The sequence below is a fragment of the Zerene cesonia genome, chromosome 24 (genome assembly GCF_012273895.1).
Source record: "Zerene cesonia ecotype Mississippi chromosome 24, Zerene_cesonia_1.1, whole genome shotgun sequence".
In the NCBI taxonomy this organism is placed as follows: Eukaryota; Metazoa; Arthropoda; class Insecta; order Lepidoptera; family Pieridae; genus Zerene; species Zerene cesonia.
Genome location: NC_052125.1, coordinates 1,125,776 through 1,151,809, shown reverse-complemented (window position 1 = coordinate 1,151,809; position 26,034 = coordinate 1,125,776). Strand labels below are relative to the sequence as shown.

At 34.1% G+C, this 26,034-nt stretch overlaps 1 protein-coding gene across 1 annotated transcript; it reads left to right on the top strand.

Moving 5' to 3' along the window:
- LOC119836418 (histidine decarboxylase) lies at positions 1 to 26,034 on the top strand. Its single transcript, XM_038361732.1, has 18 exons — positions 1 to 120; positions 6,175 to 6,217; positions 10,713 to 10,885; positions 11,163 to 11,276; positions 11,780 to 11,902; positions 12,112 to 12,280; positions 12,541 to 12,650; positions 16,166 to 16,305; positions 16,881 to 16,970; positions 17,162 to 17,232; positions 17,652 to 17,671; positions 19,846 to 19,944; positions 20,805 to 20,883; positions 21,280 to 21,444; positions 22,009 to 22,116; positions 22,789 to 22,959; positions 23,497 to 23,637; positions 24,536 to 26,034. Exons 2-18 carry the CDS (start codon positions 6,181 to 6,183, stop codon positions 25,069 to 25,071), a joined length of 2,346 nt encoding a protein of 781 aa, XP_038217660.1. The 5' UTR covers positions 1 to 120; positions 6,175 to 6,180; the 3' UTR covers positions 25,072 to 26,034.

The following is a 26,034-nucleotide window of genomic DNA, read 5'->3' as shown; positions in this document are numbered from 1 at the left end:
TTCCCCGTCGCCGGACAGTGTTACGGACGTTCTCTAGTTTAAATTTCGAATTTCGAATAACGGTATTTTGAATTTTGAAAATTCGAATCTCGAACGCTGCGTGCCAGTTTTGACGTTCGTGTGAGTATTTTTTTTTTGAGGCAGTGGTTTTTTTTAACTTTCAGCTAAGTGTGCGTAGCGTACAATATAGCGTACAAATGTAATATGCAATTTTTTTTTAATTTATTCTTTTGTATGATTATACTTGCTTTATCCTCGCCTCGCGATAAAATTTAAATACTAAAAATAAGAAAATAAAAAGAATAGTTTGCTAGACCTAGACCTTAAAATGTATTTAAAGCATTTCGTAGGGTCTCTATTATTATATTTTTTTTATGTCATACCGGGCAACTGAGCTGGTGGTTCGCCTGATGGTAAACGATCATCACCGCCCATGAACATTCTCAGAGGCTCAGACCTCTGAAAATGCGCTGCCCGCTTTTAAAAAACTATTAAAACGTGTAACCATTAACCATTTTTTATTTAATATGAATAAATAACTAGAACAAAGTAAATATGGATGGAAATTTTAATTCAATACTTACTAAAGTGGGATATAGCTCAAACTAAAATATAAATAAAATATAATATAATAATATAATATATAAATAATATAATATAATATATAAATGTAATATATATCTTGAAATAATAAGAAAAAAAAACATATGGAAAAAGTTATATTTACTTTTTTTATGTAAGTGGGCAGTGTTCAATTCACCCACAAATACTTATTATTATTTAACTGGTACAATAGAAAAGAAGAAAATAAATATCTGTATATGGACACACACACTATGACGAAAACGAAATAGGTGTTAATATTAAGTTGCTTATTATATAAGAAGTTAATTAAAAACTTATTATATAAGAAAGAATGGAATTAAATATGATAAAGGTTTTCTTGCGAACATCTTTTAACATGAACAATATTAGAAAAATCTCTTTATTTATTCAAATACAACTTAAAAATATAGGTTTTTATACATTTTGAAAAGTTTAAATGAAGTGAATTTATTAGAAATTTATGACACGAAAAATAGTACTGTCAATATATTCCTAATTTTAATCCCTATATCAAATTTATTAAAGTACTAGCTGCGCCCCGCGGTTTCACCCGCGTAAGTCCGTATCCCTTAAAAATATCAGGATAAAAATTAACCTATATGTTATTTCAGTTGTCCAGCATCCACGTACCAAATTTCATTGCAATCGGTTCAGTAGTTTTGCGTGAAAGAGCAACAAACACACACACATCCTTACAAACTTTCGCATTTATAATATTAGTAGGATATATCATACGATTTAACAAATTAATAATTATTTCTTAAAAAATACGGAAGTAATTATAATAATCGATACTATAATACTAATAACATTTAATTTTTAGTTTTATAGCATTGAAATCCCTACTAATCCCTACTAATATTATAAATGCGAAAGTAACTCTGTCTGTCTGTCTGTCTGTTACGCTTTCACGCCTAAACCACTGAACCGATTTTGACAAAATTTGGTATGAAGATAGAACTGAACTTGGGAAAGGATATAGGATACTTTTTATCGCGAAAAAAGGGTAGAAAGAGTTGAAAGAGGGGGAAAGTTTGTATGAAAGTTCATTATTGTCAAACCGATTTTGATGAAACTTGGTATGTAGATGGAGCTAAACGTGAACAAACGTGAACAACGTGAAAGAACAAACCATACTTTTTAATGCGAAGAAAATGCTCCTTACCATGTCACGCAATATAAGCGAATTCTACGCGGGCGAAGCCGCGGGCGAAAAGCTAGTGCTTTATAAATGAGAAATTTTTGCTACGGTTAGGCAAGAAACGCAGGTTCGGATCCTGCCTCGTGATCAATTTTTTCTATTCTTTCAAAATTTCTCACTTACTAATAACATTATTTGTTTCAACACGTTTACCTCAGGAAGTGCTGTACCGATTTCAAAAACGTTCACTGTGAGATATGTAACTTCGTGATCCCTGAGTATAAATAGACGAAGCCGGGGTGAAACGCTAGTGCACAAGCAGATGAATAGGAGAAAACTAGATGTGTGATAACAGTTGGGTAACCATAAGTTTTATAAACAATGCTTTCATATTAATATTTATTTTAAGTTGAAGATGGAACATTAAGTCTTGCTTATTAAAAACGAAAAGTTTTAGACTTTATGTCCATTGTTTTATTCCAAGCTTTATGCTGCATTTAACCGACTTCAAAAGGTGTTATGCAGCTATAGTTTCCGTTCCCATCAAATATCTTAGATCCAATCGCAAATTATCTCTAATCCACATTTCATCTAAATCGAGTCAGCGATGACGCGAATACACACAGAGTTACTTTCAAATTAATAACATTAGTAAGGGAATACATAATTTTGACATAACTAGATACTACTCGTGGCTTCGTCCATATAGTAGGTAAAAAGCCCTATCTCAGATGCCAATCGGAGTACAACGGTTTTTGAGGCTGATTTTTTTAACTATATTTAAAAATTTCCCTTAAATAAACTATTACACAATAATATAACAGTGTCATCTGTATAATGTTCAGACGAGAAACTATATCACACTAGCTGCGCCCCTCGGTTGCACCCGCGTAAGTCTGTATCCAGTAGGAATATCGGGATAAAAAGTTGCCTATATGCTATTCCAGTTGTCCAGCTGTCTACGCACCAAATTTCATTGCAATCGATTGAGTAGTTTTTGCATGAAAGAGCAACAAACGCACACACATCCTTACAAACTTTCGCATTTATAATATAAGTAGGATTTTAAATAGTCGTATAATACGATATTTTATGAATAAATAATCGAGGATAGAAAAATCGACTCTTTTCTAGCGTAATATTTATGATAATTGTATAAATCTTTCTTAGTAGTTTCAGTTTTGTTTTTATCATGCATGTATTAGCTTCACCTGTATGTAACTGACCCCTTTAGACTCGATTTTGAACCACTAAACGGACAGACATTCAAACTTGTGTGACAAAACAATATGTCATGAGATCTTATTATCGTCAAGAATAAATAATTTCTCTAAGTACACTCTGTATTAGACAATGTATTGTTTCTATCATTAAAGCCTTTTTTAAGTATATTTATTATAATTATTATTATAATATATTCGTTAGAACATCTAGATATAATTTATCGAAATCACATATAATAAAAACTTATACTTAACTATATTAAACACTTTATTATCGCCATATATTGATTGAGGTTATGTACGTATAGTAATCATAGAATATTTATATTAACTTCATTACTCAAGAGAAAAACAGGGTCTCACAAAGTATTGGTATAAGGTGACCTTATAAGAACATTTAAAAAATTATACCTAATTCACTATATTTCGTTTAGTACCTACAATAATAAAAACAATACTCACGGATTAAAAATATTTTAAAATCTTTGAATTATCTTTCAGTTATAAAGCACGGAGTGCTCGTATCCCGCAGAGATATGGGGATAAAAAATTGCCTATATGTTATTCCAGTTGTCCAGCTATCTATGTAGCAAATTTCATTGCAATCGGTTCAGTAGTTTTTGCGTGAAAGAGCAACAAACACACGCACATCCTTACAAACTCTCGCATTTATTATATTAAAGTAGGATTTTTAATTCGACAACATTGAAGATAAAAATCTATCCCTTCTTATCTATATGTTATATACCTATACTGCATATTATTAATAGGTATATATTGTACGGTAAAGTTTGTTTGAACGCGCAAATCTCAGAAACTACTGAACCGATAACAAAAAATCATTCAATACTGGATAGGATCGTGATTCCTGAATCTTACTAATATTATAAACGGGAAAGTTACTAAGTGTGTATTTAACTTTCACGCGAAAACAGCTTATCGTGTCTATATTAAATTTGGTATAGAGATAGATTATAGTCTGGATTAGCACATAGACTACTTTTCACCCGAGTACCGCGAGTGACACCACTAGACTAGTCACCTAGATCAGTGTATAAATATACTATTATCATGTATTTCTAATATTTGCACAAACACACAAATATCTAACGCAATCCATTGCCAGCTCACGTTGACAAAAACTAATACGGTTGGAAGAGATACAGAAATGAAACGTAAATATGTCAGACAGGTGATGCATCGTTGTTTGATCGAATTTAAAGGCTAGGACACCTATAATAGTGGCAATGGAAAAGTATTTAAGGGCTACTATTTATATTTATGACTAGCGGTCCGCCCCGGCTTCGCCCGTGGTATATATTGCCTTAGCCTTCCTCAATAAATGGGCTATCTAACACTGAAATAATTATTCAAATGGGACCAGCAGTTCCTGAGATTAGTTCGTTCAAACAAACAAACTCATTAGTTTTGTAATATAGACATCTAGTAATTTCGCTAGGTTGTTAAACTAAACTAGATCAGGACATAGTATAAAACAAAGACGCTTTCGCTGTCTGTGACTATTTATGTTTAAATCTTTAAAACTACGCAACGGATTTTGATGGGGATGTTTTTAATAGATAGAGTGATTCCAGAGGAAGGTTGATGTATAATAACATCTGTTAAACTATTCCGAATTTAACGCATGCGAAGCCGCGGGCAAATCTAGTTTAAGCTAAAAACAACTGAAGAACAGTTGGCCATCCTCCAATTTACGACATTATCTACATATAGGTCTAATTCACATAGAAGTAAATTTTTAATTAATTAAAATAGCTTAAAAATTGAAAATCAAATCTATTAATATTTATAGGCACATTTGTTGGCGAGTTGTGCGGACATAAATTCTATTCTACTAATATTATAAATGCGAAAGTTTGTGAAGAGTGTGTGTTTGTTGCTCTTTCACGCAAAAACTACTTAACCGATTGCTATGAAATTTGGTACGTAGATAGCTGAACAACTGGAATAACATATAGGCAACTCTTTATCCCGATATTCCTACGGGATACGGACTTACGCGGGTGAAACCGCAAGCGCAGCTAGTTATTTATAAAACTATGTAACCACAATTCTGGCGAATTAATAAAATTCAGTTTTCATTTCATTTTTTCTTCAGCTTCGAAATTTCTACTTGGGTTTTGACGTGATTCTCTTTTGTTTGGTAGGGGTCTGTTGTTATTTGGTCGCATTATAGAACCTGGAGACCACTCCAGGTACCAACTGAGGTACCAACCTCAGGTGATCTTTTCATAGACAATAATTTAGGTTTATAATTTGGCCAGTATTTTGATAACCTTCATATATTTACATAATGACGGTAATACGCGGCGGAAACCTTACAAATGTAGGGTAGTATTGATTATTTCAAGTAACGAATTAGTTACCATCACTGCCCACTGTTTAAAGAATATTAAATTTATATATTTATCAGTTGATTTCACAGTGAAATATTGTTTAAATTAAACTTGAAAATACGCTTTAGTTATAGAATCAAATAAACTTTCTCACTTGCATATTTGTGGACTATATGTAAGGAAATTATTTTATGTATATATAATTATTTTATTATTACTTTATACCGCATATTATTATAATTTATCTATATTCAATTACTCATAGTATTGTCACTGATCCTACTAATATAACAAATGCGAAAGTTTGTAAGGATGTGTGTGTGTTTGTTGCTCTTTCACGTAAAAACTACTAAACCAATTGGAATGAAATTTGGTACGTAGACAGCTGGACAACTGGAATAACATATAGGCAACTTTTTATCCCGATATTCCTACGGGATACGGACTTACGCGGTTGAAACCGCGGGGCGCAGCTAGTCCTTGATAAGTGTGCAAAGTTTGAATTAAATCTGTCTGTTTAAAGTGAGAGCTAATAATAAATATTAGTTTAAAAAAAACTAAAAAACACGCTTTAACAAAAATCATATTTTGCAAATTAAAAAATGGAATAATTTTATCAAATTAGTGTATTGTCATCGGTCCTCAATAAATCTACAAAGTTTGAACGAAATCTGGCCGTTTAAAGTGGGTCAAAATCGCGCCCAAAGAAGTCGGTTACAAACAAACATACAAACAAACATACAGGTGAAGCTAATAAAAAGCGTGTAAAAACAGACAGAAAAATTTTCACATAACATTTGTATTATTTTGTTTGTATAGTTTTCATTATATATTTAATTTGTTTCAGATTCCAATGACCACAATGGACCACCGAGAATTCAGAGTTAAAGGTAAGAACTATGAATGAATAAATGAATATAATACAATCTTGATAAATAACAATAATGAATATTATTCAATATATTACACCCGGGCTTTACGCGAGTGCAAATAGGACATTTATGATTTAATGACTGTCTATTACTGTTTTATCCCAAGGGAGCATTTAATCGGGATAAAAATCCTATCACTCAAGTCGGCTCATACCCTGTCTGTATACCAAGTTTCATTTCAGACGAACAAACATCCAAACAAACAAACTCTCACATTTATAATATCAGTGTCATTTTAGCCTATGTCACTCAGTGTAAGTATAGCTGTTTAAAGGTGAAACTAATTTTTAAGCCGGTTCACTAGTTTTTGTGTAGCATTACAAACATACATAAATGGAATGAAATAAATAAATAAAAATAATTTATTTCATTTCCATTTTTACAAAATAGGGAGTAGGGGCCTCCAGGCCGTAGTAGGCCGGGGGTATAATAATGTTAATGTTATTAAATACATCATTTAAAAAGAAAAATACTTTAATTAACCCCTTAATAAACGTGTAGTTATTATTGTAGTATATATTAGTTTATTTCGTATATTTAAATTTTTTGTCATAATTTGTCAAAACTATTTATGCAGTGTGTTGTAGTAAGTAAGTAATTTTTATCTTTTTCTTTGTGTGTCGCTAAATTTTTGAAATCGAATCGAATTTGTGCCGCAACAAAAAAATGTTGAAAAAAATGTTGAGAACCACTGGCAAGTGAATTAACAGTTAATTTTAAACTATTTAGAAGAAAAAATCACATTTCTTTGCTTACGAGCTGCGCCCCCCGGTTTCACCCGCGTAAGTCCGTATCCCGTAGGAATATCGGGATAAAATTTGCCTATATGTTATTTCAGTTGTCCAGCTGTCTACGTACCAAATTTCATTGCAATCGGTTCAGTAGTTTTTGCGTGAAAGAGCAACAAACGCACACACATTCTTACAAACTTTCGCATTTATAATATTATATAGTAGGATAGGATACTACTAGGATATAAGTAGGAAGATATTGGAACTTCAATTTTAATAATCCTGGTTTCTAACAAGTCGTTTAGAGTTTTTATCACAAGCAAAACCGGGCAAAGTGACTAGCTAAGACAATCACAGATCAATAAATAGAAAAAACAGCCCAGATTGAAATTAAACAAATGCATTATTATTTACATAATTATATACTTGATTGTACAGTTTTTTATCATCAAATAGGTATTAGATAGGACCTAGATTTATTAGTCTATGATTATATGACCCTATGCCCTTGATCTAGTTGAATTGAGAAGTCACTTCACCTTCCGCTGTAATAAACCCTTAGGTGTTATGGGTAATAGCTTAGCAATTAGACTGGGGGTCGCGTTGTCAATACGAGAAAATGAACAATTTTTAACCGAAATTTAATTTTTAGTTTTATAGCATTGAAATCTTACTATCCTACTATCCTACTCCTACTAATATTATAAATGCGAAAGTTTGTAAGGATGTGTGTGTTTGTTGCTCTTTCACGCAAAAACTACTGAACCGATTGCAATGAAATTTGGTACGTAGACAGCTGGACAACTAGAATAATATATAGGCAACTTTATATCCCGATGTTCCTACGGGATACGGACTTATGCGGGTGAAACCGCGGGGCGCAGCTAGTGCTACATAAATGAGAAATTTTGATAGAAAAACCGAAAGAGTAGAAGAAATTCGATTACTGTGGCGGGATCACAGGTGGCCGAGAGGCTAGGCGTTGCTACGGTATTGCAAAAAGAAGCAGGTTCAAATCCCGCCTCGTGATCAATTTTTTTCTATTCTTCCAAAATTTCTTATTTTTCTTCAAAGAGGAGGGTTCTCAATTCTGTATCCTTTTCTCTTTGTTACTTCAGATCTTTCTATTGGGTGAATCAATTTTGGTGATGATTTTTTTTATTTGACGGCTGGTGGGCGCGTGTCGATATGATGTTTTCTGAATGTGTCTTATAAGAATAAATGACAAAACCATCGAAAATTGGTTTACCCAATCGAAATTTATAACGTAACAAGGCCATATAAAATTCAGTTAATTTGAGAACCACTGCCCATGTATGAATTTCCACGCTTTAAATATTATAAAACGTATTTATGCTTTTTAATATGTCTGCAATATGACGTCATCTTTAATGTTAATTAAAGCACGAATATAGTGGATTAAATTAGTGAATTCTCTACTTAAAATAATGCACGTGAAGTTATATTCATGAATAGCGTATTTATTGTATGCAATACAAAACTCGCATCCTCGCAGTCGGTTAAAAAGATACAGTGTCGTATTTATGTTAAGGAATTCAAAATCCAATATGGCGGCAAACGATGTGCGAAGGCGTAAATTTTATCCCGGATTACGATAAGTCGCGTTCGATTGAATCGCAAATGGTAGGATTTGTGTAATAAAGCAGTGTTATATTGGGTTTTATTGTTGTCTTATTGTAAGGCAGTATTGATAATGGGTTGGTTGTTTAGTTCTCTGCCCAGAGGGTAATACGGCATTTATTTAAACTTCGCCATCCGTCTGTCTGTCTATGTGTCCATCCGTCTGTTAAATGGCTGCATCTCATCTTCTTGCTATAAAAAATATGCATATAATAATAAAATGTTAAACATTTTCAGAGTTAATTTATTATAGTGCTATAAACAATTCTCCTTGGTACAGCGGTTAACGCATGAGCGTAGAACCGAGGAGTCCTGGGTTCAATTCTCAGACGCACACAAAATAATGCCTCGGTCTGGCAGGACACAGAAGGCTGATCACCTACTTACTTGTCCGTAAAGAAAATCGATCAGTGAAACAGATGTACATCATCTGCCCCATACCCCACTAGGGGACGCGGGACTTCACTTATAAACAATCCTATCTATCTATAAAAACAGGGTATGCAACGGTTGCCACGATTACAAATTGGATGGAAAAGAAATTTATCGTATTTTTTAAAGTTGATTTTTAGCTTATTTATACGATTTAACAAATTGTAGTGTCGCAAGTCCAACTCGCACTTTATTTATTTGTTGTTTCAAATAAAAATTGTTTTAATATACAATCCTTCCTACTAATGTTATAAATGAGAAAGTTTGTAAGGAACCGATTGCAATGAAATCTGGTACGTAGACAGCTGGACAACTGGAATAACATATAGGCAACTTTTTATCCTGATATTCCTACGGGATGTGGACTTACGCGGGTGAAACCGCGGGGCGCAGCTGGATTGCTGTGTATCTTTCGAAGACATCCACTTCGCTTTCGAAGAAAAAGCGGAAGTAATTCTTAATCTACTGAAGCGATTTAAACAATTAATTTACAAATAGAAAAGCTGATAAAAAAAATTTGGTCAATTTTTTTCTATTCTTTCAAAATTTCTCATTTATAATGCATTTCAATGCTATAAAACTAAAAATTAAATAGAAAACCTCTTTATCTGAGTGTCATAGGCTTTATTTTATGTTGCTACTATCCCGGATAGTTAATAATTTGATAAAAATTTCCTGAAGATTAATCAATGACCGAGATGCATGGCCAATTAACATATAAAGTATGTCCTTTGAGATAGAAGTTCTATTGAAGTTCTTTGTGCGATTCTTTTAGAGTTTTTTACTGAATACATATGTGATACAAGCGTACATTTGAACTTAAGAGGTTATAGTACAAAAAAGATCTTATATTTAATTATTTATTTAAATTAAATACACACAACAGATTAAGATCACATTGATATCAAAGATTACGTAATTATTTTTGTGTTCAGATCTCAATTCAATAAAAACTATTTAGTAAAAATCACACTCAAAACGATAGTGTACTATAAAGAACATTTGAATCGTCAATTTATTCACAACTAGTAGTCCACCCAGGCTTCGCGCGTGGTAGATATACAAACTACAGCATTCTGGGATCACGTACATATCCAATGCTGACAGAAAATTTACAATCGGTCCAGTAATTCTTGAGATAAGCACGTTCAAACAAAGAAAAAAAAAAACAATCTACTTTAAATTACACATTCGATTCGATTCGGTTGTTTAATTTTTAGTTTTAAAGCAATGCTGTAAAACTAAAAATAAAATATAACAAAGGCCGCGTTCCATCGATACAATATTGTAATCATTGAAATAATGTTTCGTATTGGTTGTGATGGTTCCTAATCATCTCAATAGATGGCGTGGGATGCCCCTTAGGCACATGAAACCGAAAGAGTAGAAGAAATTCGATTACTGTGGCGGGATCACGGGTGGCCGAGAGGCTAGGCGTTGCTACGGTTTGGCAAAAAACGCGGGTTCGAATCCTACCTCGTGCTTAATTTTTTTTCTATTCTTTCAAAATGTCTCATTTATAGATTCGATTGTGTTTTAATCACCATCGATCATATTAGCATTAAATTAGCAGACTAAATGGAGACAATTGGAGCATATTTAGGGTAGTAGACTTGGGGTCGTGAGTGTGATGATTGTCGTTTCAACAGCAAAGGAGCTGGTGGACTTCATAGCTGATTACCTTGAAAATGTTGGTGACCACCGCGTGTACCCTGACGTGCAGCCGGGGTACCTCCACAAGCGGCTGCCGGGCGAGGCGCCCCACGCCCCGGAGTCCTGGGACGAGATATTCAAAGACGTGCAGGAACATATTATGCCTGGGGTAAGTTTCCTGTTTTGACCACTGACGTAAAGAGCGTACAAGGTTGGCGTGTTTGTCTGTGTGTCTGTCTGTCCATGGTATCATAGCTCAAGAACGGATGAAGCGATATCAATTCAGTTTTTTTTTATTAAATGTTCAGTTTTATTAGACGTATTTGACGTCTTCTTTGGGGGTGTGGTACCTGCTTGGTGTGAGCTGGCCCAATTCGTGCCGAAGCGTGCTCAACTCCCACTCTTAAAATATATACGTTATATTTAATTGATGTTATGTTCTCTAGATTGTCCACTGGCAGAGTCCCCACATGCACGCGTATTTCCCAGCTCTGACGTCATACCCCTCCATTATGGGAGAGATGCTGTCTAGTGCTCTGAACGTGTTATGCTTTACTTGGGTAAGTGTTAAATATCTAAATAATTAAACTATTTTTAATAAAAAAAACTAAACGGCATTCAAAATGTCAGAACTAGGCCAAATTTTAATGCGACGATTAATCTTTGCTTATTTTTTACCCCTTAAAAGCGGCCACCATCCATTCACCAAGCAGCTCAGTTGCCCGTTGGCAACATTAAAAAAAGTCTACACTATTGTCCAATCCTCCACTGCAATTGAACCAGGATATTTTGTCTTCTTTTATCCATATAATTGATTCATCAGAGATATCAACGATATGAGACACACTTAGCCAAGGAATAATGGTCTAAATCCTTTTGAAGTTTGTATCTCTAAAGTGTGAATAAGATGTACTATTTAGGTTTATTTATTAAAAATCCATCACTAGATTTACTATTATCTAAGGATTTTCAAACTTCTTCTCTAACGATTTAAAGTCGTTAATAGATGCTGATGGTTTCGGTGATGATGATGCTTATTTTTCTTGGGTATCTCTTGCATCAGGCCTCTTCCCCTGCTGGAACTGAGCTGGAGACCATAGCCATGAACTGGCTTGGGAAGCTGCTGGGTCTACCTGAATGCTTCCTCAATGAGAAGAACGATAGCCCTGGAGGTGGTGTTATTCAGGTAGTGTTAAACTGATGTGGACTAGTCTTTGGGAAATTTAGTTAAATAAAAATATAAACAAATATGTAGAAAATGATTTGTTTGTATATTCAATTCATTCAATGTAAATTTTGTATATTTTTAAGAGTAACGCAATAATCACAATAATAATTACAATCAATAAAAGCTTCTTATTTAACAATTTTCGGCAAACATTATTCAACCAATAGACAACGGCAAGCGAAGCAACTCTAGTGAGCCTGCTAGCGGCTCGCACCAGAGCTCTCATGGAGCTGTCGAAGCTTAACCCTGAGTTGCAGTCTTCGGAACTCCTGGGCCACCTGATCTGCTACTGCTCTGATCAGGCCCATTCGTCTGTAGAAAAAGCTGGATTAATTGGTAAGACGGATAGATGTATGTCTTAGACTAAAGTTCTATGATAGATCATATCGACTAATCACTGAATAATCACTTCACGGATAGCCAAGCTGTCATGTCTGTCTGCCAAATAAATTAATAGCCATAAATTTTAAATATTTAAATTTTAATAACAAAAAATTCCGTGTGCGGTTCGGGATCATGCATGACTCAGCTATCCAGCGGTCCAATGATGTTAATGTCACTTGCAAGTGAGAGGGTAAAATCTAGTCTCATTCCAGGTCTAGTGAGAATGCGCTACATCGAGTCTGATGAAAAGCAGTGCATGCGAGGCGATAAACTAGACGAGGCGATACTAAGTGATAAAGCTAAGGGCCTTGTTCCATTTTGGGTGAGTTAGACTTATATACGTCACCGTAAGATTTTTTTTTTGAACTGAGCTGGTGGTTCACCTGATGGTAAGCGATCACCGCCGCCCTTAAACTTTCGCAGAGGTAGTGCCTTTGCAAAAGAGCTGCCCACTTTCAAGGGGAAAGGGGTGAGGAAAGGATTGACGACTGGAAGAAAGGACTGGACCTGGTAAGGGTGACATAAAGGAAACTGGCTTCCTGTTCCCCTAGTCATCGTACGAAACACAGTAGCATGTTAAATAATTTCCTTGCGTTTACTCTGTACTAGAACAGGTGAGACAATTGAACTGATTCTATCATTACAATGATGCTTATATAAATTAACAAATGAATACAAATTGTTCAAAACATGATATTTTAGAAAGAAAAAAAAACACATTGAATAATTTAACTGATTTAAAAATTACGGTTAAATTTCAAACTGAAAGTTTTGTAGGTACAGGGCTAAACAGATTTTATTTTACTTGGTACAAAAACATAAATAGAAATCATAAATATATATAACTTAAAAGATTGTCTGACATAGTGATCTATCAACGCACAGCCCAAACCACTGGACGGATCGGGCTGAAATTTGGCATGCAGATAGATGTTATGACGTAAGCGTTTTACCATGCTGATAAAATAGGAGATTAAATCTTGTACCATGAAAATTTATTAAGACGCGGCAAAGCTGTGGGCAACGGCTAATTATCATATAAATATAGCCAAGACATCACAATTCCACATTTAAGTCCCCTTTACAGCGTATTTAAAACAATGTAACAAGTAATTTAAATGACGTCACAGCTGACGTCCGCCATCTTCATAAATCCCACAAATTGGTCCCACTGAGCTTTCCTACAATCTTGAAAACACTAATAATGCATCTGGGACAATATTCAAATTGCTTTCCACAATATAAATCGTAAATAATTATTAAAATGGCGTCTGCTAATTCTTTTGTTGATGACGCGAAAGTAAATGATGGTAAAATGTTTCATTAATTTATTTATCTGTTTTATTTTTGTTAGTCATTTTAGAGGTATATAACTTTTTTCATATGCCTTTCTTGCTATCGTTAAATTGATTTTAGTCTTTGCTACTATACATTTTAAAGGAGATACATTATGTTAGAAGAGGATTACATGGTTGCAGTATATGATAAGATGCATACGTGATCACAGAATGACGTGTTATAGTCTTCAGGAACGCAAATTAAATAAAACTTAGTGCTACAAATAAGCAGTGGTGGCTCAGTGGTGAGAACCTCGGACTTTCAAATCGTAAAGTCGGGGTTCGAGGCCGGGCGAGCGTGCTGGAAATTAATTGATTTTTCGATTTCATTCGCATGTGGATAGCATCACCACCGCTTAAAACGGTGAAGGAAAACATCGTGAGGAAACCGGCATGTCCAAGACTCAAATGTTCCCAGCATTGGGAACATATATGGGCTGATGATGATGAGTGCTACAAATATGATAGTATAGAAAAAACCTATAATAAATGTGATATTAACATAGTTTGACATAGTTAAAAGAAATAATGTATTTTTTCTATAGTATCGAATCTGTAGCATTATGTATTCAATCCTACCAAATTATCTTATATAGTGACGCATAACATACATATTTCTGATTTTTATGCATATACTTTATGACATTATAAAGGTTTTAGGTTATAATCCCATTAAAGTATGATGATTCCATTATTTTTCAATTACTAAAACATAAATTAGGCAAATTTTTGGAAATGGTACCTATCTGTTCGTTTTTTTGTCTTATTCTAGATTTTAGTCTCGCATATTATAGTAATATAATAAATGTGAAAATTTGTTTGTTTGGATGTTTGTCCGTCAATCACGCTGAAATTACTGAACGGATTATGGTATGGAACGGGTTTGTGCTGGTTTAGGATACTTTTTTATCCCGATTAAAGTCTCCCTTGTGATAAAACAGGAATATCTTAATATCCGGACAGAGTTGGGATAAGCATTTAGTCCTACTCCTACTATCCTACTAATATTATAAATGCGAAAGTTTTCAATGGTTGTGTGTGTGTGTTTGTTTCTCTTTAACGCAAAAACTACTGAACGGATTGCAATGAAATTTGGTACGTAGCTAGCTGGACAACTGCACTAACGTATAGGCAACTTTTTATCCCGATACTCCAACGGGATACGGACTTTCGCGGGTGAAACGACAGGGCGCACCTAGTATGTTATAATCCCATATCAAGGCAATGTCGTTTTAAGATAAATGAAGGTATTAATGTGTAATTTTGTTCGGAAGCGAGTGAAATTGAATTATTATTGATGAGCGAAGCGCGTTACCTGTTACGCTAGTTTATTTATCGCGGCGCTACTTGCGTTTTATTATTTTGACTTCGATAAGCTTTGAAAGAGTTGAGAAATCTTTGAAGGTTAGAAAAATTTGATCACGGGGCGGGATTCGAACTGGAGTCTTTTAACACCCAGCCTCTCAGCCACTCGTGACCCCGTCACAGTAATCGAATTTCTCTTACTCCCTTAACTTCATGTGCCTAGAGGACATCCCAATTTCAATGTTGAAAAACTAAAAATTTATTTATATTTCATCTTCTATTTACAAATGCACTTTATTAGAGTTGTTTCATGTCTTTTCAATTTACAAACAGCGACCGAGTTTAATTTTATTTTTATAGAGCTAGCTTAGCAGCTAGTTTTTATCTATATTTTCGGTGATGTTTGGTTACGCGAAGCCGCGGGCAAAAGCTTATCCTTGATAAGTATACAAACTTTGAATTATACTTGTCTGTTTATAGTGGATCGAAATGAAGTCTTAAGGAGTCGATTGTATAATATACTAGCTTTTGCCCGCGGGTTTACACGCGTCAAATTCGGAGTAGTTTAATAGATGTTATCATACATATAAACCTTTCTCTTGAATCACTCTATCTATTTAAAAAAAACCATCAAAACACGGTGCGTAGTTTTAAAGATTTAAGCATACATAGGGACATAGGTATAGAGAAACATACTTTGTCTTATACCTATGTACTGAAACGTACATGGGAAGTTAAAAAAAGCGTGTTAAATAAAAAAAATGTTCTATCATTAAGAAACAAAAACAAGAAAATACCATGTTCTATCATATCTTTGAGTTCCTTATCGAATCTTTCCTAATATGGTTCTTTCTATATTGTACCAAATGCTCTTTCCTCTTAACTGTTATTTACATTATCACTAGACGCTCGTCCCGGCTCCGCCCGAATATCAAGATTCCTGTTTAATTTCAAGGGAATTTTTAATCATGATCGAAAGTTTCCCATCACCTAAGTCAGCAGTTACAGCGTGATTGACGGACAAACATCCAAAACAAACAGACTTAAATATTTATAATATTAGTGTGATAACATGGAAAAATGTTTGGATGGGGTTTAACTGCGAATTTAACGCGTCTGAAGACGCGGGCAGTAGCCTATTTATATTATATGTTATTATCGTATCTTATGTTACGATTATTAAATAAATTAACAGGTGTGTGCTACCCTCGGAACCACGGGATCAGTGGCGTTCGATAATCTCCGGGAGATCGGCGAGGTCTGCGAGAAGCATACAGCCTGGTTGCACGTGGACGCTGCGTACGCTGGCAGCGCATTCATCTGCCCTGAATACAGGTCTGTTACAGCTGTTCAATCAGTTGACGTTTTTTATGTCATAGCGGGGAACCGACCTGGTGGCTCGCCTGGTATCACCACCGTCCGTGAACATTCGCAGAGGTAGTGCCTCTGCGCTGGCGTGTTGAAGTAGAATGGGATAAATAAATAAATCTTACAATATATGGGCACTTATTTAATTTACGTGTCACGTTGTTAGTCCGCGATGGACTCCTAAACTACTCAACAGTTATTGAGATGATTAACAACCATCACAACCAATACGAAACATTATTTCAATGATTACAATATTGTATCGATGGAACGCGGCCTTTGTTAAATTTAATTTTTAGTTTTATAGCATTGAAATGCCTTATAAATTAGAAATTTTGAAAGAATAGAAAAAATTTGATCACGAGGCAGGATTCGAACCTGCGTTTCTTGCCTAACCGTAGCAACGCCTAGCCTCTCGGCCAAAAAAAAAATTTCTTACTCAACAGATTTCAATCAAATTTGTACATCATGTACAGTTTGAGAGTACCGGTTGGAGCCGGGGCGTACAGCTAGTTATAAATAAATTACAATATTAATTGCAGACACTGGCTGGACGGGGTGGAACTCGCGGATTCTTTCGCTTTTAACCCGTCAAAATGGTTGATGGTGAACTTCGACTGCACCGCTATGTGGTAAGATTTTTGCATTTAATAGGTCCTTGAATTAGTAGTTGTAAACGCATCCGATTAGAAAGGACTTTTGATAAATTCTGATAGCGATGAAAAAAGGGGATGCAAGCCTGTAGTTTGTACTATGGAAATGTTTTGACCACACGGGCCAAGCCGCAGACAACAGCTAGTCATAAAAATGCGTCAATTTTCAGGGTAAGGGACAGCACGGCGCTACACCGGACTTTTAACGTAAATCCCATCTATTTGCGTCATGAAAACTCTGGTAAGAAATCATCTTTATTAGATTTTTTGAAACGTTCCTAAAAACGAAAGAGGTTTATTATTCTTCTGCGTTTTTTTAAATTCCGTACTCGATAACTCCGCGGGTTTCCAACCGATTGGCGTAAACATTTTTGTGTTTGGTTTCCGCAGATAGAAACGACGTAGGTTTCGGTATAAAGAAATGATGAAATTGCTTTGTTCATAAAAACTATAAGATGTAATCGTCTGCTGTTAATTATGAAAGCAATAATTTTGAATTGAGTTAATGCAAAAATAGAAAAAATTTAATTTTTTTTTCGAGTTTTTATGGAATATGAAAACCTCTTTCGACCATTGTTACATATTAAGTCGATATTACATATTAGTTATGTTATGTTGCTTTCCTTGGAACGATATCTTTAAACGTTCTTTCTTTTTCAGGAAAAGCTATTGATTATATGGTAAGTTTGTTTTTTGAACTTGAATTTGTATATGTTATTTAGTAATTAAATATAATAATAAAAGAAGATGCAGATTCAGGATTAAAAGGATAAAAGACTATTAAAATACATGATTAAGACACTGACAGACTGATTCACTGAAATTACGTATCTTAAAAAAATAAACCCTAGCTTGAAAGGGGGGTAAAAGTTTTTCGTAGTTTATTAAGCCGTGGAGTATTAGCTAGTATGATAGTATTGTATAAACATTAACATTAGGTTTTAAGATTAATTAAAGATAATTAAATTATTTTTATACACTACATATTTGTTTATTTATTTTCAAAGAGCAACTACAGAGTTTCTTGCCGGCTCTTCTCTGTAGAAACTGCTCTCCGAACCGGTGGTTAATGTTAAAACGGTGTTATGACGATACATAAGTACTTCTAGAAGAAGTCTAATTGAATAAACAAATGATTGAGTTTGAGTTTGAGTTTAGTTTAATATTGTCATAACATTAATTTCTATATTCAAATAGCTCAATGATTTTCAATTAAACTGACCTAAGTAAACCCTCATAGGAGGTCCCAGTCCCAGCAGTGGGAACATATATGGGCTGATGATGTTGATGATGACTTATTTAAAACATTATTAAAGAAATTATATACCAAAAGATTATATATTCTTATGTTCATTAATTTTTTACCAAAATTACAAAAGGTGGGTACACAAAAAGCGAACACCGTACGACATAATGTTAACACGCGAGACACCGGTGATCACGCTCCCATCACCGATGATGATATCCTTCATGGATATAACAAAATGGCGTCAGGGTGTGTTGGCGATAAGGCGATACAACTAGAAAATCCTGATAAGAAGGAGCCCCTCGTATGTGATTTGAAATGGTGTTGGGTGGTTTAATAATAACCTTATGCTTATGAATAAATAATTTAGTTAATAATATAATTAACAAATATCTAACATAAATGTTAATTTTAATACTAATACGTAATAAACTTAATATAAAAGGGATCTCGGCTTATTAAACTAAGTTAATATTAAGAAATAACTTAATTGGAAATTAAATAATATATTGTATAGCTTTAATGTCATTTACCCATTTTAAAAACCTAAGTGACAAGATGACACTTTCATAAATAGAATGATAACTAGGTTTTCGCCCGCGGTTTTGCTCGAGTCAAAGGAAACTTTAGACAGTCCCAGGGTTTTCCACATATTTTCCGTTCCCGTGGATATCCAGGATAAAAACTTATATCCTTTCTGTCCCAAATTAATTCTGCAAAGTTCCTGAGATTAGCGCGTTGATGTTTGTTACTATTACACGCAAAAACCACTTAACCGATTGCAATGAAATATAGTACGTAGACAGCTGGACAATTGGAATAACATATAGGCAACTTTTATCCCGATATTCCTACGGGATACAGACTTACGCGGGTGGAACTGCGGGGCGCAGCTAGTGTGTTATAGTTTCTCGTCTGAACATTATACAGATGACACTGTTATATTATTGTGTAATAGTTTATTTAAGGGAAATTTTTAATCATAGTTAAAAAAAATCATCCCCAAGCACCGTTATACTCTTATTGTCATCTGGTATAGGGCTTTTTACCTACTATATGGACGAAGCCACGGGTAGTAGCTAGTTATGTCAAAATTATGTATTCCCTTACTAATGTTATTAATTTGAAAGTAACTCTGTGTGAATTCGCGTAATCGCTGACTCGGTTTAGATGAAATGTGGTTTAGAGATAATTTGCGATTGGATCTAAGGTATTTTATGGGTATAATATAAAACTAGCTGTGACCCGCGGTTGAAACCGCGTAAGCGTGCTGCGTAACCGTATCCCGTAGGAATATCGGTATAAAAAGTGCCTATGTGTTATTTCAGTTGTCCAGCTATCTACGAAGCAAAATAGTATTATTATTCACCAATAGATGTCAGGAAAAAAAACACGAATAAAACATGCATATGACATTTTCTAAAAAAAATTCCTAGCTAGATCGATTTATCGCCCCCGAAACCCCCTGTATACTAAATTTCATGAAAATCGTTGGAGCCGATTCCGAGATTCCAATTATATATATATATATATATATATATATATATATATACAAGAATTGCTCGTTTAAAGGTATAAGATAACAAAATATTATAAAATAAATTTCAGCATTGGCAGATACCGCTCAGCCGCCGCTTCCGCGCGTTGAAGTTATGGTTCGTTCTCCGTAATTACGGAATCAGTGGATTACAGAAGCACATACGGGAGGTAATATTAGTGTTATTTGAACAGACTGTTTTAGCAAAAATCTTATGTGAAACTGTGAGAACTAGACCAAATTAAATGGAACGACATGGTATTGACGCCTCTAATGTGATCCCATTTCAATATTACTTCCAAAAATATTCATGAAAAAAAGACAGAGGCCTGCTATGAGGGTTCGGGCATAATCCACCACGCTGGCCAAGTGCTGGTTGGCAGATGTCACATGTCGTCGAACTTTTGATTCTTGGACATGGCGGTCTCCTCACGATGTTTTCCTTCACCGTTTTAAGTATTAGTACCTGGATGAAATAGATAGATATAGATAGATAATAGAGAATAGATGATGAAATAAAAGATTCATAGCTAGATCGATTTATCGCCCCCGAAAACCCCCTATATACTAAATTTCATGAAAATCGTTGGAGCCTATATGTGGAGCGTATATATATATATATACAAGAATTGCTCGTTTAAAGATAGAAGATTTATACATTACTAGCTGTGACCCGCGGTTGAAACCGCGTAAGTCCGTATCCCGTAGGAATATCGGCATAAAAAGTGCCTATGTGTTATTTCAGTTGTCCAGCTATCTACGAAGCAAAATAGTATTATTATTCACCAATAGATGTCAGGAAAAAAAAACACGAATAAAACACGAATATGACATTTTCTAAAAAAAATTCCTAGCTAGATCGATTTATCGCCCCGGAACCCCCCTATATACTAAATTTCATGAAAATCGTTGGAGCCGATTCCGAGATTCCATATATATATATATATATATATATATATACAAGAATTGCTCGTTTAAAGGTATAAGATATTATTTAAACTAAGAGTCCTGTCTCTTATAATGTTCTCAGGGCGTGCGCTTGGCCCAAAAGTTCGAGGCCTTGGTGCTTGCTGATCAACGATTCGAGATACCACAGCCAAGGAACCTGGGTGAGTGCTTAAAAGTATTCTATATATATGAAGATAAAAATTAATCTCCAATTACGCTTAGCGTGTAAAACTCCAGAACGTCTCGACCAATTCGGCTATTTTTTTAAACGAAATAACGTAACGTAACGTAACGTATAAAGGTACAGAGAAGTTTCTTATGGCGAAAAAAACCTACCCCGGGTGAATACGCACGTGGTACATATATAGCCTATGTCACAAAGTTTCAGCTTTCTAATGGTGAAAGAATTTTTTTTTTCATACAGTTATTTCATCTTTTTTGTAGGTAACTCTATATAACTGTCTATCATCACAGAACAGAAACGTAATTCTACAAAATTCGTATAAATATCACATTCCCGTAGTTTGTATTTAGTTATAAAACCCTTTTGCATACAGGCATGGTAGCTTTCCGTTTGAAAGGTGAGAATACATTGACGGAGCTGCTTCTAAAACGCCTCAATGGAAGAGGCTACATACACGCAGTACCAGCCTGTTTCAAGGGAGTATACGTGATAAGATTCACTGTGACTTCACAACGAACTACCAATCAGAATATTTTAGGTAAGTGTATGAATATATATTTAAAATTCATATTATTAGCGAGTGTGTGGATGTTTGTTAACAGCTTGTCGTATCTGGTATTAAGTACAGATATAGATTATAGATTCAGCTCATATGCTACCTCTTACTCGTGTAGGTCGTGAGTGAAACCGCGGGTTTCAGCTAGTAATATTATATGCCAGTTAAAAGTAATACTTATTCAGTAATAATTTTTTTAGAACATTGTTATTGCTGTTTTATCCCAAAGAAGCATTTAATTGGAATAAAAAGTACCCAATTACCCAAGTCAGCTCATACCCTGTCTGTATATCAAATTTCATCAAAATCTGTCAAGTAGCTTCAGCGTGATTGGCGTACAAATATCCAAAGAAACAAACTTTCACATCTATAATATTAATGTGAAGTGTGATATTGTATCTGTATGGTATACAGTACCTATATAGTATTTCAGCTTTGCCATTTGTCCATTGTTTTGTGCAAGATTTGCTCAGCTTTATATAACAAAGATTTCTACATTTCTTTTAAACATTGAAAATTATTAATCATCTTATTTATAATTTACAGATGATTGGAATGAAATAAAAACCGTGGCTTCCGAAATCTTGGTAGACATGTTTGGATCAGAAAATGGTAACATCGCGGTAACTAAGAAGCCGAGGATATCTTTGAAAGGTAATAACTATGGAAATAATTATGAACGACAAAACAAACACGGACACACCAGCTTTCAAATAAATAAGAATCGTTTAAATGGACCGTCCCAGTCGAAAGTTCTGATCAAAGTTAAAAAAATACTGTCGCTTTCAGAACCTCATGGTTTTATTAAGCTGGTTGAAATAAACTGGTAAAATATCGTATATTATGCAGTATAATTAATTGAAAGTAACGTTTTATAATTTATAAGTCGGAGCCCTATTTTTAAGTAATTAACAATTATTAAATTTTAATAAATGCTAATAAAACATTACGTAATATCATTCGAGTTTTTCATATCCTAAGTTATTCAATTATATTCTAATTACTAAAATCCTAATTATGCAATTAAAATAATTGTATTTATCGTGTTTTCATCCGACTTCAGAAAAGCAGGTTCTCTATTATATTTTTTTGGATTTGTTACCTCAGAGCTTTCGACTGGATGTACCGATTTTGACGATTCTTGTTTTATTTAAAAAGCCTGAGACTCCCGTGTGGTCGTAAATCTTGTTCTGACCTGAAGATGGTTTTTCGTATAATAAATAAAGACAAATTTTTTTCACTATTTTTAACACACTATTCCTTTGAGAAAATCACATAAGAAACTCCTAACGTCCTAACTTGCCTGTTACCTTCAACAATTTCCAGAAACCCGTGAGCTGAACGCAACGTTTGGCACCAGCCTGCTCCTAGCGAACAGCCCCATGAGCCCCAAGATCGTGAACGGCACCCACGTGGCGATCTGCGACTATGAGCAGGTGCTGTCGTCCTGTGCGCAGACGTTTGCGCAGCTGAAGATGGAGCCAAAGGATAGCCCTGGTGAGGGTTTGGATCATTTGTTTTATAGTGGAAAAATCTTGCGTAGACGGAACTTCAAATAGATGAGAGGAGTATCTATTAATTTATTATCCGCTTTCGGTTTCGTTCGGTTAAAAAATTAAAATTTTCTTAAAAATAATTTATCTAATTCAACTAGTTGTTCGCCCGGTACATGTGTATCACGAGCGAAGCCGGGACATAGCCTATGCCACTAAGTGAAGTTGCAGCTTGCTAATGGTGAAAGAGTTTTGGAAATCACTCCAGTGGTTTTTGCGTGAAAACGTTACAAACATACTAAAATACAAAAGCTTCTTCTTTATAACATCAGTGTTGTGTACAGAAGTGGTCTGCTTACGGTTTTATTATTTGCCTATTTAACAAAATTTAAAAGGGTTTCACATACTTTGCTTAGTAACAAATCATTTAAAAATCATCGATATTCTTATATTATATTAACAATCTTTTATATAAGTCTGTTAAAAAACTAAGAGCTTCTTAAAATCTAGTTCCAGTGTAACTATTTTGGGAATTTAACAGAGATGCGTAGGCGGATCCGCGGCATACGTATGGTTGGAAAGAAGTTCTCGCTTGACTCTTGCATGGACATGGTTCAGGGCCTGATGATGGAGCAGTCACTCCCTCTCTGCTCTGAAGAGGAGAGAGAGGACGTTTCTAACGGTCGGTGGTTTGGTATATGGGCTATTTGATTTGTAGAAATATTTTTAGAAATCGATTCAATGCTTTTGGTTTTTATTTTATTTACAAATATGATCGTACCAAATTAGAAGATTTATTATTATCATTATTAGTAAAACTCAGTCTCACTAACAGATCATTTTAAAGTTTATTTGCTAATATTTATAGAGCACACACACCTTTCAACATTTTTTTTATGTAGTTGGCAACTGAGCTGGTGGTTCGCCTGATGATAAACGATCCCCACCGCTCATGACCATTCGTAGGGGTTGTGCCTTTGTCAATACCATACCCGCTTTAATATAGATAGCAAATAAATATCTATTCTTATATTTGTGGTAGGTATAGTTATTTTCGAACAAAATCTGTAGGCGTCTGATTGAGACGATTTTTCTAACTTTTCACAGCAAAATTGTCTACAAAATATAGGTGAAGTTATGGTCTGAATCAGTAGTTATGTGACCTCGCTATTAGAATAGCGATTTAAAGATTTAAAGCAAAGAACATAATGAAATAGCCTATGTACATCTATCACTTGCTTCACGCTTAATCGTTTTAACAGATTCATTATTTTTTAAGACATAACCTTCATCTTATTTGGTTTTTCCATTATTTGGATAGTGAGTTTCTCTAATAACATAATCTTTAATAGTTTTAAGGAGGGAGACTTAATTATTATGTGATAATTATTATATAATATGTTATTATTATCCGAATATTCAATTTTTATTTTGATTAAAGGATTGAAACGTGAACGAATCGGGGCGAATTATTAAGGTAACTAGCTGTTTTATAGGTGGTGGGTTATCGCATATTTTAAAAGGCTTCAATTCACTAACATCATCGTACACAAGACCTTTAATATCTGCTCGTTTATTAGGTTCGAGTCCGGGAGATCGCTCAATTTCATCATCACCAGTCACTTCGAGCAACACCATAAAGCAAGATGCGAACATAGATTCCAACCAACTCTACGTACCGAGCACACCGTCTAAACAGTTCCGATCGAGATCGGTAGATGTCTCTCTTTCAGATTTGAACTTCGAAGACGCGAAAATAACAGTTGACGTTAAGAAAAATGAAATAATCATCACGCCAACTGACGCTAAGAAGTCGATAATCGATGACAGAATTCATTTCAATGTGGTGGAGGAGAAACTCAATATAGGTAACCCGGAATTTGGCAATGTGCAAGATGTACAGGCAGGTAACGCTAGTGACGACCCTAATGCGAAATTGACTATAAAGGGCCCTGGTAGTTATATCAAGAAGTTAATTCAGCAATTCAGCGAGGGCCCCTTTGAAGGAGACGATAAACCAGAATCTGATAGAGCGATTTCTACACAAAGTATTAAGAATAAGGCAGATGCCATTTGTAGGAAATGCCTGCATTACAAGGGAAAGATTACTAAGTAAACGCATCGAAGCAATATTATCAAAGATTATGGATATTGATGCTTATATTTGATTTAATCTTTTAAATTTTTGCTTCATTAGAAAATGTGTTACCTATAAATATAATGAAATGCTTGGATTTGTATAATAATTGTTAAAAAGTTTGAAAAACTTACCAAAAAAGCCAGTGAGCAATAAAAAAATATTTAAAATAATATCGTAGTGAATTTTATAATCTTAGTTTAAAAATGTCGTATTTATTATATATTATTAAATCACATAATTTACATTCTAATAACAATTTTATATAGTCAGCGTTGTTAAACAAAGATTAAGTAAATGTTCGAACAAGTTTATATTTTATCATAATTTTAAGTTGAAGAGCACAATATATTAAATAATTGTTATTTTTATTTCAATTAATGTATTTCTTTTTTGTATATTGCTACATTATTAGCTAAAGCGCAAAACATTTTCGATATATCTTTGCTTAAATAGATAAGTTATTCTAGAAGTAATGTAATAATGTAATTACAATAACTTTCTATTATTATTACGGATGTTTATTTCAATATGTATAATTAATGTTAACATGTATAAACCACATTGCATAAGCTTCGCTTAATTAAACACTAGATGGCGCTGAAATATATTAAACTTTCTCCTGTAATATGTACTACATAATCGTAAAGACAAATCAGTGTTTTAAATATAATAATCAGTTAAAAAGTGTTGTTAAAAAATTAATATTTATTCAAATTTATGTAAGTTCATATATTAAAAACTGCTGTGCAAAATCAATAAATTAGTATAATCACGGATATAATAAAATTATCTTAGTAGATATAGTAGATAGTGGTAGCTTTAAAATGTAATCGTAAATTAAGAAATCAACTATTATCAGAGGTTATGTGATATGTAAAGTTAGTTACTCGCAATGAAAAAAACTAAAAAAATATATTATGAGGCACGCTATGAGTTTTT

Coding starts and splice junctions, on each gene's coding strand:
- LOC119836418 (XM_038361732.1), top strand. CDS start 6,181: ATGACCACAATGGACCACCGAGAATTCAGAGTTAAAG. Junction 6,218..10,712: donor CCGAGAATTCAGAGTTAAAG/GTAAGAACTATG, acceptor TCGTTTCAACAG/CAAAGGAGCTGGTGGACTTC. Junction 16,306..16,880: donor TTCATCTGCCCTGAATACAG/GTCTGTTACAGC, acceptor TATTAATTGCAG/ACACTGGCTGGACGGGGTGG.